This window comes from Garra rufa, chromosome 13, assembly GCF_049309525.1.
Source record: "Garra rufa chromosome 13, GarRuf1.0, whole genome shotgun sequence".
Classification (NCBI taxonomy): Eukaryota; Metazoa; Chordata; class Actinopteri; order Cypriniformes; family Cyprinidae; genus Garra; species Garra rufa.
Window position 1 is genome coordinate 41,356,595 of NC_133373.1, and position 18,615 is coordinate 41,375,209.

At 34.1% G+C, this 18,615-nt stretch overlaps 1 protein-coding gene across 21 annotated transcripts in view; it reads left to right on the forward strand.

Annotated features, from left to right (window-relative positions):
• afdna (afadin, adherens junction formation factor a) overlaps positions 1 to 18,615 on the forward strand; it is a 162,819-nt gene that overhangs the window by 88,780 nt on the left and 55,424 nt on the right. For all 21 annotated transcript variants that reach the window (XM_073816838.1, XM_073816839.1, XM_073816841.1 and 18 more), the window contains 5 exons: positions 46 to 299; positions 10,693 to 10,762; positions 10,850 to 10,953; positions 12,737 to 12,792; positions 15,779 to 15,984. In XM_073816838.1, coding sequence (XP_073672939.1) covers positions 46 to 299; positions 10,693 to 10,762; positions 10,850 to 10,953; positions 12,737 to 12,792; positions 15,779 to 15,984 — 690 coding nt within the window. The remainder of the gene's footprint in view (positions 1 to 45; positions 300 to 10,692; positions 10,763 to 10,849; positions 10,954 to 12,736; positions 12,793 to 15,778; positions 15,985 to 18,615) is intronic.

The following is an 18,615-nucleotide window of genomic DNA, read 5'->3' on the forward strand; positions in this document are numbered from 1 at the left end:
AGAACAATAAAAGTTCAACACTTTCCTGATTTTTCTGTACCACAGCTGTTTGGGCCTGGGATTTTGCCTCACCACTGTGATCTAATGCATGAGGACGGGCTGGTGACCGTGACCCCTGTCAGTTTGGATGCTGAGACATTCGTGGATGGACAGCGGATCTCAGACACTACGATTTTGCGCAGCGGTGTGACTGTCCAGTTCGGAGCCACTCATGTTTTCAAATTTGTGGACCCCAGCTATGACCACAGCATGTCCAAGAGAGACCCAGGGCCCATGATGAAGGCCCGACACAAATCAGGGTGAGATAATTTTTCTTCAAGGGAGCTGAAAAGCAAAAATGTGACCCTGGACCACAAAAGCGCAATCTGAAAGCTGAATAAATAAGCTTTCCATTGATGTATGGTTTGTTAGGATAGGACATTATTTGGTCGAGATAACAACTATTTGAAAATCTGGAATCTGAGGCAGTGTTGTTTTTGACAACCATCTTAGATTTAGTCTTAGTCTTAGTCTTTTGGACTAAAATGCTTCTTAGTTTTAGTAAAATTTTAGTCACTTCTATATGTGATAGTTTTAGTCCAATTTTAGTCGACAAAAAGTCAAAAAGGTTTTAGTCTAGTTTTAGTCGACGAAAAGTCAAAAAGGTTTTAGTCTAGTTTTAGTCAAAAAAAAAAAGGGTCTTTTAACAAATTAGTCTTTGTTAAAAGTAGTCTTTTAACAAATTAATGTAGGTCAGTAAGTATTTTGCTGTTGGGTAGTGTCACTTATAAGTTCTGAAAATAGCAGATCTATAGTTCAACACAATATGAGCTTCCGGATCGACTATTTTCACCAATAATTACAATTATGAAGGAATGTTTTAGAACATAAAAGACAAACAAGGATGGAATGCTAAAACGGCTTGCCATACTAGTATAGCAAAGAGTATTTAATGCTAAAACGGCTTGCCATAGCGTCAGATACTTTTTAAGTTTTAATTGGCATGCACAATAAGCGGAAATGTCATGCATTTTAAACGTCTGACGGACCACCCACTAACATTTTCGTCTATTCTCGTCTCGTCAACGAAAACTCACACACGTCTCGTCATGTTTTAGTCATCAACGAGCCATTTTTATCTCGTCATCATCTCGTTATCGTCATGAAAAAAAGTGGCGTCAACGAAATGATTTCGTCATCGTCATCGTTGACGAAAACAACACTGATCTGAGGGTGAGAAAATTGCCTTTAAAGTTGTCCAAATTAAGTTAGCAATGCATATTACGAATCAAAAATCTTTGATATATTTACAGTAAGAAATCGACAAAATATCTTCATGGAACATGATCTTTACTAAACATCCTAATGATTTTTGGCAATAAAAAGAAAAATTGATAATTTTGTCCCATACAGTGTATTTTGGCTATTGCTGCAAATAAACCTTGTGGTTTTGTGGTCCAGCGTCACATATAACCTGATAAGAATCACACTGAGTGTGTCCTGAAAGATTTGAACTCATATAATTGTTGGTAGCTGACTACTGATCCTTTATTGACCAGCTGTGGCAGTGCAGCACAATGAACCATCTGTTGTTCTGTGTAACATTAGACGCAGTGCTGAGGACATGTCTTTGAAACTATATCTTGCCAAGCTACTCATTTTAAGTAGTTAAGTTATAGTAAAGCTACTCTTTAAAAAAAAAGTCATTAGCTACAAAAAGTGCTAACTATATTGAAGATATTTAATATATTTTAAAAGGATCTTAGCTAGGATGCAGCTAACACAACTAGAAAAACACTTCAGTTTCTATATGTGACCCTGGACCACAAAACTAGTCTTAAGTAGCACGGGTATATTTGTAGCAATAGCCAAAGATGCATCGTATGGGTCAAAATGATACATTTTTCGTTTACGCCAAAAATCATTTGGATATTAAGTAAAGATCATGCTCCATGAAGATATTCTGTACATTTCCTACCACAAATATTTCAAAATTCAATTTTTGATTAGTAATATGCATTGCTAAGAACTTCATTTGGACAATTTTAAAGGCGATTTTCTCAATATTTAGATTTTTTTGCACCCTCGATTCCTGAATTTCAAATAGTTGTCCCTAGCATTATTCACCTTTCAGATTACGTATAAATGTCAATTTAAAAAAATGTACCCTTATGACAGATTTTTTTGGAACAGGGTCACATATCTGAGTCAAAAGCGTTTTGAACAGCAGCCTTTAACTGTAAAAACTATAAAAACATCTTAGACTTCAGTAGTTGGAACTCAAGTGAATTTGTGAATCATTCCTTTGAATCATTTGATTCATATAAATGTTTTGTGTGATACGATTCACTGAATAAAAGTTTTAATTTTTAAAAGTTAAGTTAAAAAAAAAAACTACTGACCTCAAAGTTTTGAACAGCACTGTTTTTTGTTTATCTAATCATAACTGGATTACATTTAACTTTAACTAAACATGTAGGTTTGTTCAGAAACTTCTTGTGTTTTTGATTAATTTTGGTAAATGACACATGCAAAGCTCAGGGTCAGTAAGATTTTTTGATTCAGGATACTTTGATAATAGAAAGTTTAAAAGAACAGCATTTATTTGAAAAATAAATCCTGTCTAACATTATAAATGACTTTAGTGTCACTTTTGATCCAATAAATGCATTCTTGCTAAATGAAAGTATTAGTTTTTTGTTTAAATATAATATACTATAGTATAATATAATATGACTTAACATAAAATAACATAATATGATATAATATAATATAATATAATATAATATATGGATTCATAGAAATGTATCATGTTAGTGGGACAAGTGGAGAAGAACAGCCTCAGGACATAGGGAAAAAAAAGATGCTACATGTTGATTTTAATGCGTTGAACAGTCAACATTAATTGCATAACAACCTTATTTTCCCAGCCCTCCTCATTAGTAATAGTTTATTCTTAGCTTATGATTCTGTTAGAGAATGTGAGCTGTCTCCCGTTTAGCTGGTGAATCATTCTTTTGAATCACTTGATTCATATGAATCATTTGTATGGTACGATTCATGTAAGTGAATCTGACTGTTCAGTGCTACATTTAAAGACAATTATTTTTGTACAGGGTTTGATGAATAGAAAGTTCAGAAGAACTAAATTTCTTTGAAATATAAATATTTTGAATTAAAGTGTGAGTCTTAACTGTTACTTTTAACTTTAAAAGTAAAAAAAAAAAAAAAAAAAAAAAAAAACCTACAGGAACCAAGCAGTTGTTTTAATTAAGGCTTAATCAAATGAGTTCACCATTGTCTGGGTGCAGTTAAAGGTACAGTAGCAATTAATTTGTTGAGAATTTGAGTTGCTGTGAAGCTGGAAAGTGGTCATTAAAAATTAAATAATGCCTCTTGTCGTGCAAGAAATGTTGATGTCAAAATGCTTAAAAAGTGGAAAAATATGGCACAGTTGCTCATGAGATATTTTGCACTCGTGAAGCCATTAGATGGCAGTATTTCAATATCTAAGCGTCTTGTGTGCGTGTTCTGGTTTGTTTGTTTGTGTTTCTGGTTTGTGATGTGTGTATCTGTACCTCTGCTGTCTCTCTGAACGACCAGTGTGCGAATTGTGTTATGGGATGGTCTCCTGCCATGGCAACAGGAGGTTTACAGGTTTTGCACGTGAATCTTCTTTGCAGTGACTGTCCTGTCAGATTTCTAGTGTTAAATGCAGCCTTTACTGTGAGAACTGTTGGAAATGAGGCCGGGAGAGTGACAGGGAGAGGGTGAGCAGAAGGTTATGTTGGCCACAGGCACAGAGCGACTCTATAATCTGATCAGCGTGGGTTGGAGAGGGGTGTGTCCCAGTGTCATTTCAGAGAGAAATGCTGTGTTTGAGACAGGGCGGAGTGTAGTGACGTTCCCACCAACAAACACTCCTCACCGTAGTCCACTTTTAAACATATCAAGCTGGAGCGAGAGGAGTGTAGAGCTGTCCTGGTGAGTTCATCCACATTTTACACGTGTTGCATGGAGCCTAAATGCGCCACTTGGGTGATCAGGTGACCATGAAGATTTGTTGTGCTTGTTTATTTAATGTAAACTTTGACTTGTTATAAGCTTGCTTTATTTTAACTGGATTGTGTTTGACTTTAACTAAACATGTAGGTTTGTTCAGAAACTTCCTGTGTTTTTATTCATTTAGTTTAGTTGACATACAGAGTTTTGGGTCAATACGATTTTTTTGATGCAGGATACATCAAAAAATATCAGTGGAACGTTCAAAAGAACAGCGTTTATTTGTAGCATTATACAGGGTTCCTATGGGGTTTGGAAAAGTATGGAAAAAAGAAAGCAGAGTATGGAAAATATCTGTGTTTCCAGACTTTTGCCCCCATCAATTAAGAATTTAATGAAAATATATGTATTTGTACAAGAAGTGATGTTTCATGGAAGCTCATGGCAGCTTTCCATGATTCTTTAGTAATTGTCAAATACGACTGAATGAATTCAGGGTGCACTTTTTCATTATGCAAAAAGCAGGTTATATGCATTTTGGATTTCTTCTCGCAATATTCTTGTTACTTAGCCTCAAGGACCTTTACATAAAAAAATATACAGACTTGTATGTGCACGCAAGAAACTTAAGCATATAGGACAATGCACACTGACTGAACCACTTATTGTGCCATCAGCCCATTTTGCATTTTCATGGCTGCCACAGACTATGCATTAAAGAGACCTAAGGCCTTGAAATATGGCATTCTGCCCTAATGAAAGGCAAATTTTAAGCACTTTTTTTTTTACAGTACCAGTCTTTTTTATAGATCCTTAAACTAAACTCCTTAAACAAATTTGATGCCATCAGCCCATTTTGTGTCATGGTTTCTCCGCTGCCGCAGCAGATGTGTTAAATTAAACATTAGGCCTTGAAATTAGAGCTACTACCATAATAAAAGCCAATTTTTTAGCAAGTAGATCTCTGTTCATTCATGTGCATCCATGCTCTTGTGTTTTTCATAGTAAGATGGCAATGATGAAGTAAATGTAAATAAATTATATAAAGCTTGAAATTGTAATGCACAAGGATGCAAAAAATTTACGTTCGCATTGAAAGTTTCTTGTGTGCATGTAAAAAGTTTTTTTTAGGGGCTCTGCATGTTGTCACTTTGAGATAATCAATTATAAAAACCCTAATAGAAAAAGGGAATTTGAGTCTGAAAAAATATGGAATTTTGAAATGGAAAATGTGTAGGAACCCTGACTTATTTTACTGACCTGAATAATTTTACTATCATTTTTGATCACTTAAATGCATCCTTGCTAAATAAAAGCATTAGTTAAAAAAAAAAAAAAAAAAAATATATATATATATATATATATATTAGTGGTGGGCCGTTATCGGCGTTAACGTGCTGCGTTAACGTGAGACTCATATCGCGCGATAAAAAAAATATCGCCGTTAATCTATTCTCAAAGTTGGGTTGGGAGCTGGGTCTAAACTACGCAAGATATGATGACTTTCACTTTGATATTTTAGCGCGGATGACATATACCTAGTCGAATTGCACTGTAGGGGGCGAGAAAGAGTCTTCAACTTCTGTGAAATGACCACATCAAATGAGACGTGCAGACATGGATGCAGTTATGAAGCCGCTTCAGGGCAGGTGCATGCGTTGCTAGACCCTTTTTACTGGGGCACGTGCCCCAGTGAAAATCTGCTGTGCCCCAGTAAAATCTCAAGTTTGAGTTATAATTTACTTTGATAATCCCGAAATAAAGACATTAAACTATATGCAACAACTGAATTGACGCTTCTAAAAGCAACGCAGTTTATTGGAAGACTATGCACGCAGATAGGCTATCCATACCCGCGCGCCTGTGTATTTTACGGGAACGCGCACGTCGTACAGCATTTTGCGCAGAAGTACTTGGTTACACAAGTTTGTATAGTTAATTGTGTTGTAAATGCAATTGTCAAGCATTTTGGAAACAGGAGATAAGCGCCTGGTCTAATGCGCCACCTGGCTTGAGAAACCCGTTCTCCAAGACTTACTTTTAGTCATTATTTGGGTAGCACACATATTCTGAATGCCTTCAAATTAGCCATTTTAATCTAGATTAATCTAGATTAATTTCAAGATTTAATCTAGATTAATCTAGATTAAAAAAATTAATCTATGCCCACCACTAATTATATAATACATAATAAAAAATAATACATATTATAAAGTTTACACATGTAAACAAAAACTTTTGGAAACGATTAATCATATTTGTGGGGAAAGTGGAGAAAAACAGTCTCAGTATATGGTACAAAAAAAATGCTACATTGCTTGTGTTGATTTTAAGGCGTAGAACAGTCAACGTTAATTGCATTACACACTCATTTTCCCAGGCCTCCTCATTAGTAATAGTTTATTTTTAGATTATGACTCTGTTAAACCATGTGAGCTATCTGTTGTTTAGCTCTTTCAGAATTTAATTTCTGTTTCTTGTGTTGGCTTTTTAATGCAAGTTTATAAAGTAATCCTATTGGCATGCATGTGAATGCACCGTAATTAAATCTGCGTTCATTTCAGGCCATTCGTCAGTAATGTCTAGGCTCAATTAGGTTCATTTCCTACAATAATTTGATGTGAAATGTCGTCTCTTAGCGAACGTGTTTGTGGCAGTAAGCAGAAACTCTAATCTGATGTCCTGATGTTCTGCTGGATTACAGCGCTGCTCATTCCAGGACATGGAAGCTTGCTGATGGCAAGGATCAGACAACGGCTCAGGCCTTGTAATTTCTGATTTTTCTGATTTGTGTTATGTGGAAACATGTAGGCTGGATAGCATGTGTACTCTTGCTGCAGGTAAATGCAAAGAAAATTTTTATATATGCTGCTTTTCTAAAGTTTGGGGCAGGTAGGATTAAAAAAAAAAAAAAAACATTCCTTGCGCTAATCAAGGCTGCATTTATTTGATCAAAATATAGTAGAAACGCTAATATTTAACCCTAACCCTATTTTAAAATGATTGATTTGTATTTAAATATACACTAGATTTTTTATGTTTTTTAAGAAGTTTTATTGATTTATTTGATCCAAAATACAGCAAAAACAGTAATATTGTGAAATATTTTTACTTTTAAAATAACTGCTTTCTTTTTGAATATTTTAAAATGTAATTTATTCATGTGATCAAAGATCAAAGTTTTCAGCATTATTACTCGTCTTCAGTGTCACACGATCCTTCAGAAATCATTCTAATATGTTGATTCGCTTTCAAGAAACATTTTTTTAAATTATTTTTATCAATATCTAATATCTAATTTGTTTCAGAATTTCTTGATGAATAGAAAAATCCAACATTTATCTGAAATAAAAAGATTTTGTAACACTATACACTATACCATTCAAAAGCGTGAAGTCAGTATAAATTTTTTTTTGCTTGTTTGGGAAATAAATTATTAGCAAGGATGCTTTAAATTAATCAAAAGTGATAGTTATTTATAATGTTACAAAACATTTCAATTTCAGATAAATGTTGTTCTTCTGAGCTTTCTATTCATCAAAGAAACCTGAAAAAAATCTATAATAATAATAATTGAGCAGCAAATAAGAATATTAGAATGATTTGAAGGAAATCAAATTTCTGGCTGGAATAATGATGCTAAGAATTCAGATTTAAATCACAGGAATAACTTACATTTTAAAATATATTCAAATAGAAAACAGTTACTTTGAATAATAAAAATATTTCAAAATTGTACTGTTTTTGCTGTACTTTGGATCCAATAAATGCAGGCTTGGTGAGCAGAAGAGACTTTGATCACAAACATTAAAAATCTTACTATTCAAAAACTTTTGACTGGTATTGCTGATTTTTTTTCAGCAGCCATTTCTCCAGTCTTCAGTGTCAAAGAAATCATTTTAATATGTTGATTTGCTGCTTGTACTATTTGGAGTTACATAACATGAAGCTGTTTTTGCATTGATGCCAAGCTTAATTTATTATCAGAATAATCATATCTTTTGGTGTATGTCCATTAGGGCTGCAACAACGAATCGATAAAATCGATAAAAATCGATTACTAAAAGCGTTGGCAACGAATTTCATTATCGATTCGTTGTGTCGCGCGACGCAGAGACATTTGGTTGTTATTATATATATTTTAAAAAAATTGAGCGCAGAGCGGAGTGGACACATTCGGTCTCTCTCCCGCACTGATGCCAGCAGAGTTCGGCACCTCATAAGCTGTGTTTCCATCCAAAAATGCGAATTTAACTTATGCGCAAAACTGGAATATTTGAGCATAAAGCACCGTTTCTACATTATATATATATATGCTGCCCCGATTTATATCAAACATTGATATTTAAGCCTACTTTGGCTAGCGTACTTTCACAGCAGCCAATGCTCGATCGCAAAACAGCTGCTGTACGGGTCGTTGGATAGTGGAGATGGAGAAAACTACTTCTATAGTTTTTGTAACACTGTCTGTCTGTATAATGTGTCGAAAACATACCACAACCGTAAGGAGAAAGAGGAGCTCTGCTGAGGTGAAATCGTCTCAGTTTTGAATAGTCCTGTGACGGTGGCACGTTGTTTTTTTATATATAGCCTACACTTCAGTCAGCTAACAAGCAGCCTAAAAACGCTAAAATAAATCAAAGAAATAATATATTTAATTAAGAAAGTAGCCTAAGAGTATTAAATAGGTTATTAAACAAACATTCCTTGTAAAAATGTCTGACAGCTCATCAATTTTTGGCCGACTGAATTTCCAGTCCGACTGTCTTTTTTTCTCTTTCTCTTCCTCATTACACAGCTGCTGATTTTAATAGCAAAGTGATTACATTTATTTTCGTTCCTTTAGTTTATAAAGTTAATTTAGAGATATATTTGGAACACTTTTTGTTTGTTAAATTCAAGTTTTTGTTTTTTAAAGTTATACCTAGCAAACAGCGGCAGACAGATCAAAAGCCTGCTTAATTCATCGCGATTTAAATTAAAATCCATTGATATAAAAAACTTAAAACATATCACAATATTAGTTTAATCATTCAATCAAGATAATTCCAAAGTTTGTGCGGAGAGAAGCGCGCTTTGCAGGACATGGAGACGCCAGTGCAATGTGGAATTTCTTTTTTGCTCATAAAGGTAAGAGTAATTTACCACCCGGGCCGGAACTGTAAAGGGTCTACCTTAGTTTGTGTGTACTCACAGTATCAACAAAATGTGCTCTTAAAGAAAACAAACAGAATACGCTTGATATCTTTGGTTTAAACAGGAGCGCTTCACAATAATTAACCGAAACCCAGGTAATTGCCTCACAAACACAATATCTTTTAACAATATCTATTAAATTATTATTTTACTATAAAACGAAATAATTAAAATCGAAAACAAAACTCTTTCATTAGCTAATCCATAAAGATGCATTAGGCATTAATGAGCAGATGGCAGGATCGTCAATTTCATCTTTGCAACACTGAATCAGAAAATACTAGTTTATTAATAAGTAATTCGAATATTTTCTTAATTTTTGCCTTGACACATTCATGGTAATTACTTTTGCTGGGGCTTTGAGGCCAGTTTTGCGTGCATTTGAATGCGGAACTCTTCCAGCTGGTCGCTGCTGATGGCAGGACACTAAACACCGCCATGGCAGAATGAATGTAGCAGAAAGTTAGTCAAGTTATCCCGTTCCAGCGTGCAAAGTCACATGACTTTTTTAATGTGCACTGAGGAATTTAATTTGAGAGGCTTCTTGATGGGAAATGCAGCATGTACACCACAGCAATCCGCTGTCTTGACGGATAGTAATTTTAGTTTATTTAGTCTATATATTTGGCAGATGCAAAGCATACATGTGTATGTTTTTTGTGTTAGTCCATTTTTATTTTATTATTATTATTATTATAACAGTTCAAGGAGCAACATGTTCGTGCACTTTCTAAAGATTTTAGTTCTGTTTTTGAATAAAGGGTTGTAAATCCCTTTTTTTTTTATCCGATTCATCGATTAATCGAAAAAATAATCGACAGATTAATCGATTATTAAAATAATCGTTAGTTGCAGCCCTAATGTCCATCAAGTGCTCAAAAAAGTGCTGTACTTTTCATTTTCAAGGTATTTAATTCACTGGATTATCCAAAATGGACATTACCACATGTTATTTAATATCTAAAACATTTCTAGCTGCAAATGCCATAGAAATGTTTAGACGTACTGCCTGCTTCCAAACTGCAGTATAGATAATACCTGCATCTATTCTCTATAGTCTCTACATCTGAACGCAAAGAGCTGGAAACAGCTGTTCGACAGATGTTGAACACAGTAGCGGTAGCTGCCTTCTAATCTTGTCATTTACGGTCATTTTTTCATTGGTATAATTTTGTTCAAGCACTGTGGGTGTAACTGTAGACTTTAGTGGGGTTGTACTCATTCATTTAGCCTGGTAAGAATGTTGCTGTGTTATTGATTGTCTTCGGTGCTCGTAAACACACACACACACACACACACACACACACACACATACGTATGTATCTGGGTGTTCGTGAGGCTGTGGGCCGCTGCTGTTGTTTGACTTTCCATTCAGCTCAGGTTTTATGTAATTGTGTGTTTTAGAGCATAACCAGATGGTTATATTGTGTGTGTCTGTTTGTTTGGCCACAGATACTGTTTACTTCCATGTCATCTGCTGAAATTATTAACTCCCACCCTTTTTGTGTTTCTCAGAAGTGTCCCAGAGACGACCTTTGACCTTCACGGGGACGTTCATAGTGGCTCCGCTCTCCCTACAAGCAAGGTGGCACATCTGCCTGTTTCTTTTGGATCTCTGTGTGTGTTTGTATGTAGTGTGATTGATCTCTGATGGAATATTTGGTGGTTTCAGAGCTCAGGGAAGCTGGAGATGGAGCGTTCGGGAAACAGCGAAAGAGGCCTGGTGAAACCCATGATTAGAGGAGAACAGCAGGACTTTAACAAACATGATGGAAGGTAAGAACTTATTCTGAGCTGATTCTGTTTGCATTTTCAGTGTCAGGCTGAATTAAAAATATATTTTATTATTATTATTAAAGGAATTACATAAAAATATTCTTATTAAAGCTTTTTTGTTGTTATTTATGTTTTTTTATTTTATACATTTATAATATATTTATATTATTATTTTACGTTTTTTTTAATTTATTATCTTTTATTTGGGTGATTTTGATATGACCTAAAATACCCCAAAATTTTGAATTTCAAATTAATTTTTTTTTTTCTAGAATTCTATATACACTAAAATTTAGAATTCTGCACACTTTACTTTGCAGTTAGCGCAGAAATGTGAAAAATAAAATATTATTCTTATTAATGTTTTATATTATTATTTATAATATTTTTTTATTTTATATATTTATAATATTTATATTATTTATCTTTTTAATTTTATATATTTATAATATATATATTTTTTTACTTATCTTACTTATCGACCTAAAATACACAAAAATTCTGAATTCAGAAAATGTAAAAATAATTCTTAGTAGTGTTTTATTTTATTATTTAAAATTTTTTATTTGATGTATTTATATTATTATTTGTAAAAATTTTATTTTATATGTTTATAGTATGTTTATATTATTTTACATTTGAATGTATTATCTTTTATTTGAGTGATTTTGATGTGACCTAAAATACATAAATTCTACGTTTTAAAATTCTAAAAATATTCTAAATACACTAAAATTCTGAATTCTGTTTCACTTTGCATTTGGCACTGAAAATGTGAAAAATAAAATGTAATTCTTATTAATTTTTTTATTATTTATAATATTTTCATTTTATATATTTGTATTTATATTATTTTACATTTGTGTTATCTTTATTTTGAGAGATTTTGATGTGTCCAAAAATACATAGAAATTCTACATATAAAATTCTAAATACACTACAATTCAGAATTCTGCACATTTCACTTTGCATTTAGCACAGAAAATGTGAAAAATAAAATATTACTCTTATTTTATTTTATTTTATTTTATTTATATTTTTACATTTTATATATTTATAATATATTTATATTACTATTTATAATATTTTTTGTTTCCTATATTTATAATATATTTGTTATTTTTCATTTTGTTTTATTTATTATCTTTGATTTTGATGTAACCTAAAATACAATACACAAAATTGTAACATTCTAAATACACAAAAAAAATTGAATTCTGCATATTTCATGTTGCAGTTAGCACAGAAAATGTAAAAAAAAAATAATTTATAATATTTTTATAAACGTATTTATAACCTGAAATACATAAATTCTAAATTTTAAAATTCTCAAAAAATCAAAAATTCTAAATACACGATTTCAGAATTCCACACATTTCACTTTGCAGTTAGCACAGAAAATGTGAAAAGGCTGTTTTAGTTAATGACACAGAAAGCATAGCCATTGTAGTAACAGCAGGTTTTGCACACATCAGCTATCAGTCAGCGAGGGTCTCTATGGAGTCAGCGCCGGGTACAGGTCTTTATATGTAACCTAACCCTTTTCCTCTGTCTGAACCTGAGACACCTGAGCCCGCCGCTCACCTGGCTTCAGTCTTGTCATCAATAATCCAGTGGTGATGAGAACGCACATTCAAACACGCACAGCACGGTTTGGCATCTGTGACAGGATGTTGTACGGAGGGACAGGAGCGGGGTCTCTGGAGCGGTGGGCGTCTGTAGACAGCGGTGTCAATCTGTCCTATCTTAACTGGTTCATCGAACAACAATTCTTTCCCCGCAGGTCCCAGGACGGCCCAGAACTCATTCTGCCGGCCAGCATCGAGTTCAGGGAAAACTGTGAGTACCACATCCATCTGCAAAGCAAAACCAATCGATTTGTGCTGGTTTAATTTCAACGATCTGGTCTGAACTGGGTCATGTGATTTGTCTGGTGTGTGGCGGCGGCTTTGTAATGTTCTGTTTGTTGTCATTGGCTTTTTCTGGGTGTTGTAGACACAACACAGTGTTTCCGCTTGACCTGGTGGCATGCAGTTTCTTTCATTGGCTGTGCTGATTGTAAAGCAAAACAGCCAGCTAATTTGAGAAATCACTAATGGTTAGCTGCCTCATAGATCAATAGATGGAAAGTATTGATGACCTGTTTTATCATTAAATTATTTTACTATTTAAAAAAAAAAAAAAAAAAAAGACTAGTATTTTCTCCAGCTAAAGTCAGTTTTAAGTCAGTTATTTCTATTTTTTTGTAGTAGTTTTTTGTATTTTTTTTTTTTTTTTTTGTAGTAGTATGTCAGCAGGAATTATCAGTTTATATTTCCAAACATTCATTTCGCCATTAATTATAATAATAATCCCGTGAGATTTTTGTTTGCCCAAGGCAACAGCCAGTGCTCCACACAGAGAGATCTGATCTCAACATCACCCAGTCTGTCTGGAATCACATGAAGAAACACAATAAACTGAGACAGACTAAATCCAGAAGAACTGTGGAAACGTCTCCAAGATGCTTCAAGAAATCTACCTGCAAAGCTACAGTATTGTTAAAAGTTTAAGGCACTTGTGTAAAAATTCTGTAAAATGATTTTCTTATCAATTAACTTCTATTAGCTAAATGAAATCAACATTTGGTGTGACCATCCTTTGCGTTTAAAGCAGCTTTTGCTCTAGGATCACTTGCGCGTAGTTTTTCAGGTAGCTTTTCAGGTAGGTCTCTTGAAGCATCTTAGAGACGTTGCTGCAGTTCTTCTGGATTTAGTCTCTCTTCATGTCATTCCAGACAGACTGGAAATGTTCCTGTTGAAAATATATCTGTCCAAAAAAATCAGAAGGGGTTCAGAAAAGAAATGGCAGCTGGCAGCAGGAAGTACCTGCCATTGACAGCCGGAAGCCAGTTACTGGCATTCGGAGGGTAGGAGGGACCTGCCACTTGGTGACAGCCAATCAGCATCGACCAACTTGGCAGCAACCAATCATATGCAACTACGACAGACACGAATGGCAGTGTTTGTTGGAGCGGTACATTTTGAAATTAATGATCGGAGTAATGAATAATTGTTGCCTTGTATGTTTGATTTTTAACTTTTATGTTAGCGAACGACACTTCCTGCTGACAACTGTTGATTTTTCGCTGAACTCCCTCTCAAAAAAATGCAGAAATTGCAATTGTATATGTCATTTTCCCACCATGCCATTAGGTGTCAGGAGTGAGTAGTTTGACAAGAGTCAGAAATGTTCTACTGTGCAGTTTCATGCATGGGCTAAGACAAAAAAGCAGCCTAGTACTGCTGTCATATCATCAACTAGAGCAGATAATCGCCTACTGTATGTTTAATTTGCATTTGTACGATCCGGTTTTTATAAGTAGCTCAAAGCTTCTCGAAAAATTACGATAAAGCGGTGTTGTTGTGTGTTACTACTTTGTGTTATGTCACCCAAAAGTGAAAATTCTGTCATTAATTACTCAACCTCATGTCGTTCCAAAACTGTAGGACCTTCGTTCATCTTTGGGAAAAAAATTAAGATATTTTGGATGAAACCCTGCATAGACAGCAATGCAACTGACACATTCAAGGCCTAGAAAGTAAGGACGTTGTTAAAATAGTCGACGTGACATCAGTGGTTCAACCTTAATTTTATGAAGCTACGAGAACAAAAATAAACAAAAATAACTTTATTGAACCATTTCTACTCTTCTGCGTTCACATGAGTAACACAACGCATGCGTTTGGTGCAGCTGACACAGAAATTTTTGAATAAAGTCATTGCACAGTTTTTTCGTAGTTTCGTAAAATTATGGTTGAACCATTGATGTCACATGAACTATTGTAACGATGGCTTTACTACCTTTCTGGGCCTTGAACGTTTCAGTTGTGTTTTAGTTTTAAAAAGCTCTCAGATTTCATCAAAAATATCTTATTTGTGAAGGTCTAACAGTTTTGGAATGGCATGAGGTTGAGTAATTAATGACAATTTTCAGTTTTGAGTGAGCTAACCCAAGTTATGGGTTATGTAATGGTAATGTGTTTTGTTTTTGCGTTTTAATAGTTTCCATCTTTAAATTTGATTTGGCTGAGCAGCATATAAATGCAAGATCACAAAACATTTTTTCAAACGACATGCATGCGCTCTGCAAAATGAATTTGATTATAGTGAGCTATTATATTATATTACAGTAGATGTTCCTACATGCTTTTCACTGTCAATTATAATACATGGCAAGCAGAATGGGAAGAATGTCAAAATAAACTTTTTTAAAAATAAATTATGTTGTAGGAACAAAATATATTTACTCATTTAAATCTAGGCATGACCAATATGTGTATACATATCAGATGAACTCATGGACATTTATTGATTGGTGAAGAAGCACCAAAATGTCAGTATTGTGGGAGTTGATGGTGAAGCTTGTGCTGTCCAATATTTAAGGTTATTATCAGGACAAACTCTTTATCAGGACTTGTTTTATAAGATAGACCCAGAAAAAACTTTTACAATTTCTTTCAAAAGTAAATTTAAAGAATATTTTATAGAATTTTATGTACACTTTGTGTACTACTGTATTGTTTATGTATAATCTTTGTTTGCCATGAAATAACCTATGGAACTAATGTGGCAATAAACTTAAAATAAAAAAATTTAAAAAAAAGACAGTTATAATATAGTGTGATCAATAACAGAGTTTACAGCTCAGGTGACTGGTTCAAAACTAAAATATACATGCATGTATAAATTGTCATGCTAAAATCGTGCATTAGAGTTTTTGGTCCATCACAATTAAATCTCTCTCTAAACCTTCTTTCCTCTATCCCATGATTTCCACCCATAGCTGAGGATGCCTTCTTGTCCGCCATCATTAACTACACCAACAGCTCAACAGTTCACTTCAAGCTGTCTCCCACCTATGTGCTGTACATGACCTGCCGCTACGTCATGTCCAGCCAATACCGGCCCGACATCAGCCCCTCTGAACGAACGCACAAGGTCATCGCCATTGTCAACAAGATGGTGAGCATGATGGAAGGAGTTATCCAGGTGGGTGTTGCCAATTTTTCCTTGAATTATTTACTGGTAATAATTATTCATCTTAATTATTTTTTTGCAGTGGAAGTTGTGTGTGACTTTATTATATTTTAATTTATACTTTAGACATATCGCTGTAGCTCTGATGTAGTGATTTGTCTGTGGAGTTGCATTATACATGCTTTTGTAGTTGTAGTGTTAAAGCCTGTTTCACTCTGCTTTCATCGATTTAGGTCATTGCCTCAGCAAACAGTGCTTAAACTACTGCACTCAATGTTTCCCCTGTGTTTGTTTGTATGTGAATGTCTGTACGTGTGTTTGTGTCTCTGTGCCTTGTTTTATCTGATTCATGCACCATATTCCAGCAGCACTTGGATCAACAGCTTCCATAAGAAGATGCATAAAAAAAAAAAAAAAAAAGTCATTCTAATATTACAAGAATTTATTTTTGCTTCTGTAGGAAAAAACGTTTATATATGCATACACACTACTTTTTAATAGTTTGGGGTTTGTGTGTGTTTTTGAAAGAATCTCTTTTCACCAAGGCTGCACTTATTTGATCAAAAACAGTAATATTGTGAAATATTATTATTATAATTTAAAATAACTATTTTCTTTTGTAATATATTTTAACATCTAATTTAGCACTGTGATGCAAAGCGTAATTTTAGTGACCTCCAGTCTTCAAAAATCCTTCAGAAATCATTCTAATATGCCGATTTTCTGCTGAATATATTTTTGTTTAAGCCATATGATACATTTTTTTAAGATTCTTTGATGAATAGAAAGTTTAAAATATATTGTAACATTATAAATCTCTTCTTTACTGTCAATTTTGATTAATTTAATGCATCCTTGCTAAATGAATTACTTTCAAAAAATCTTACTGACCCCAAACGTTTGCACAATGGTGTAAATATAATGAACAAAACTAATTATCAATGCATAAATCAAACTTAGTGAATCCTGAATCACACTCACTGAGAAAGATGACAAATTATGTTCCAAGCATTGTTTTTTACTGCAATGCTGTATATGTGCTGAGACAAACTCTACAGAACAGTGAAATGACTCGCCATAACGTGAACGAGAAGTCATTGCTAATTTGCATAAAGTTAAACTTTTCTCAACCGTGTCTAGTCACCACACACAGCCTCGTTGGATCGCAAACGTTCACTTTCATCATTTGGTCACCACAAATAACTATGTAAAACCTCTTTGCATTTAAGAAATGAGATCCACATGCTCTGTTTATTTAGGTTCTTATTTGGTCAGCGCCTGCAGGTTTTGAGTGGCCCACCCAGGTGTTCAAACTGTATATCTCATGGGCTGACAGCAGTGTTCAAATGCAAATAGTTGTTTAATAAATCTTCCATTTCCTGACTCCCGGTTACAAGACTTTAGATGGAGTTCAGTATCTAAAATAAGAAGAAAGTTGTTTATGAATGGATACAGTCTGTCTCTTTAAAAACCAGCATTAGTGTCATAATCCACTTAAATATTGATTTACTTTTTCTGAACTTTTAGGAAAAGTTTAAAGTATGAGAAACACAAGCTCAGGGAATTCATCATTAAAGTTTGCTTGCAAAACTGCTCTGTTTTTGTGTAAATGATCTTAAGGCAATTTTGGATTCATGCTGTCTTTTTGAAAACACTTCACCTGTATTGAGACAAATAATTTTGGAAATTTAGTGGCATCCTGAAAAATATCATCCTTGGCTTCACAGAAACGAAGCTGTATCTTAACATTACAGAATTATAGGATTAATTAACTTCCAGAATAAAAATGTCCTGATCATTTAATCCCATGTCATCCAAGATGTTAATGTCTTTCTTTCTTTAGTCAAAAAGAAATTATGTTTTTTGAGGAAAGCATTCCAGGATTTTTCTCCATATAGTGGACTTCAATTGGGGTCAGTGAGTTGAAGGTCCAAATTGCAGTTTCAATGCAGCTTCAAAGGGCTCCACACGATCCCAGCCAAGGAATAACACAGGTATATTTGTAGCAATAGCCAAAAATACATTGTATGGGACAAAATTATCGATTTTTCTTTTATGCTAAAAATCATTAAGATATTTAGTGAAGATCATGTTCCGTGAAGATAGTTTGCAAATTTCCTACTGTAAATATATCAGAATTTTATTATGATTAGTAATATGCATCGCTAAGAACTTCATTTAGACAACTTTAGAGGTGATTTTGTCAGTATTTAGATTTTTTTTGCACCCTCATATTGTCCAGTCCTAACAAACCATGTATAAATCTTAATTTTGAAAAATGTACACCTATGACTGGTTTTGACCATTGAAGTCCACTATATGGAGAAAAATCCTGGAATGTTTTCCTCAAAAAACTAAATTTCTTTTGTCTGATGAAAGAAAGACATGAGCATCTTGGATGACATGGGGGGTGAGTAAATTATCAGGAAATTCGAGTAAAATTACTCTGGATGACTCAGACGTCCCGAACAGCAGTGAGTGTGAGACGATGTTGTGACCTGTCCTGTGTGAGTGTGAATGTCTATGTGTTTACATGCCTGTGAATTCTGTCCATGCCATGGCTGTTGTTGACAGTCTCTCTCTCTGTCCTGTCGGATGTCTGTCTCCCCCCACCCCCCTCCTTCCCCCACACCCACTATCTCT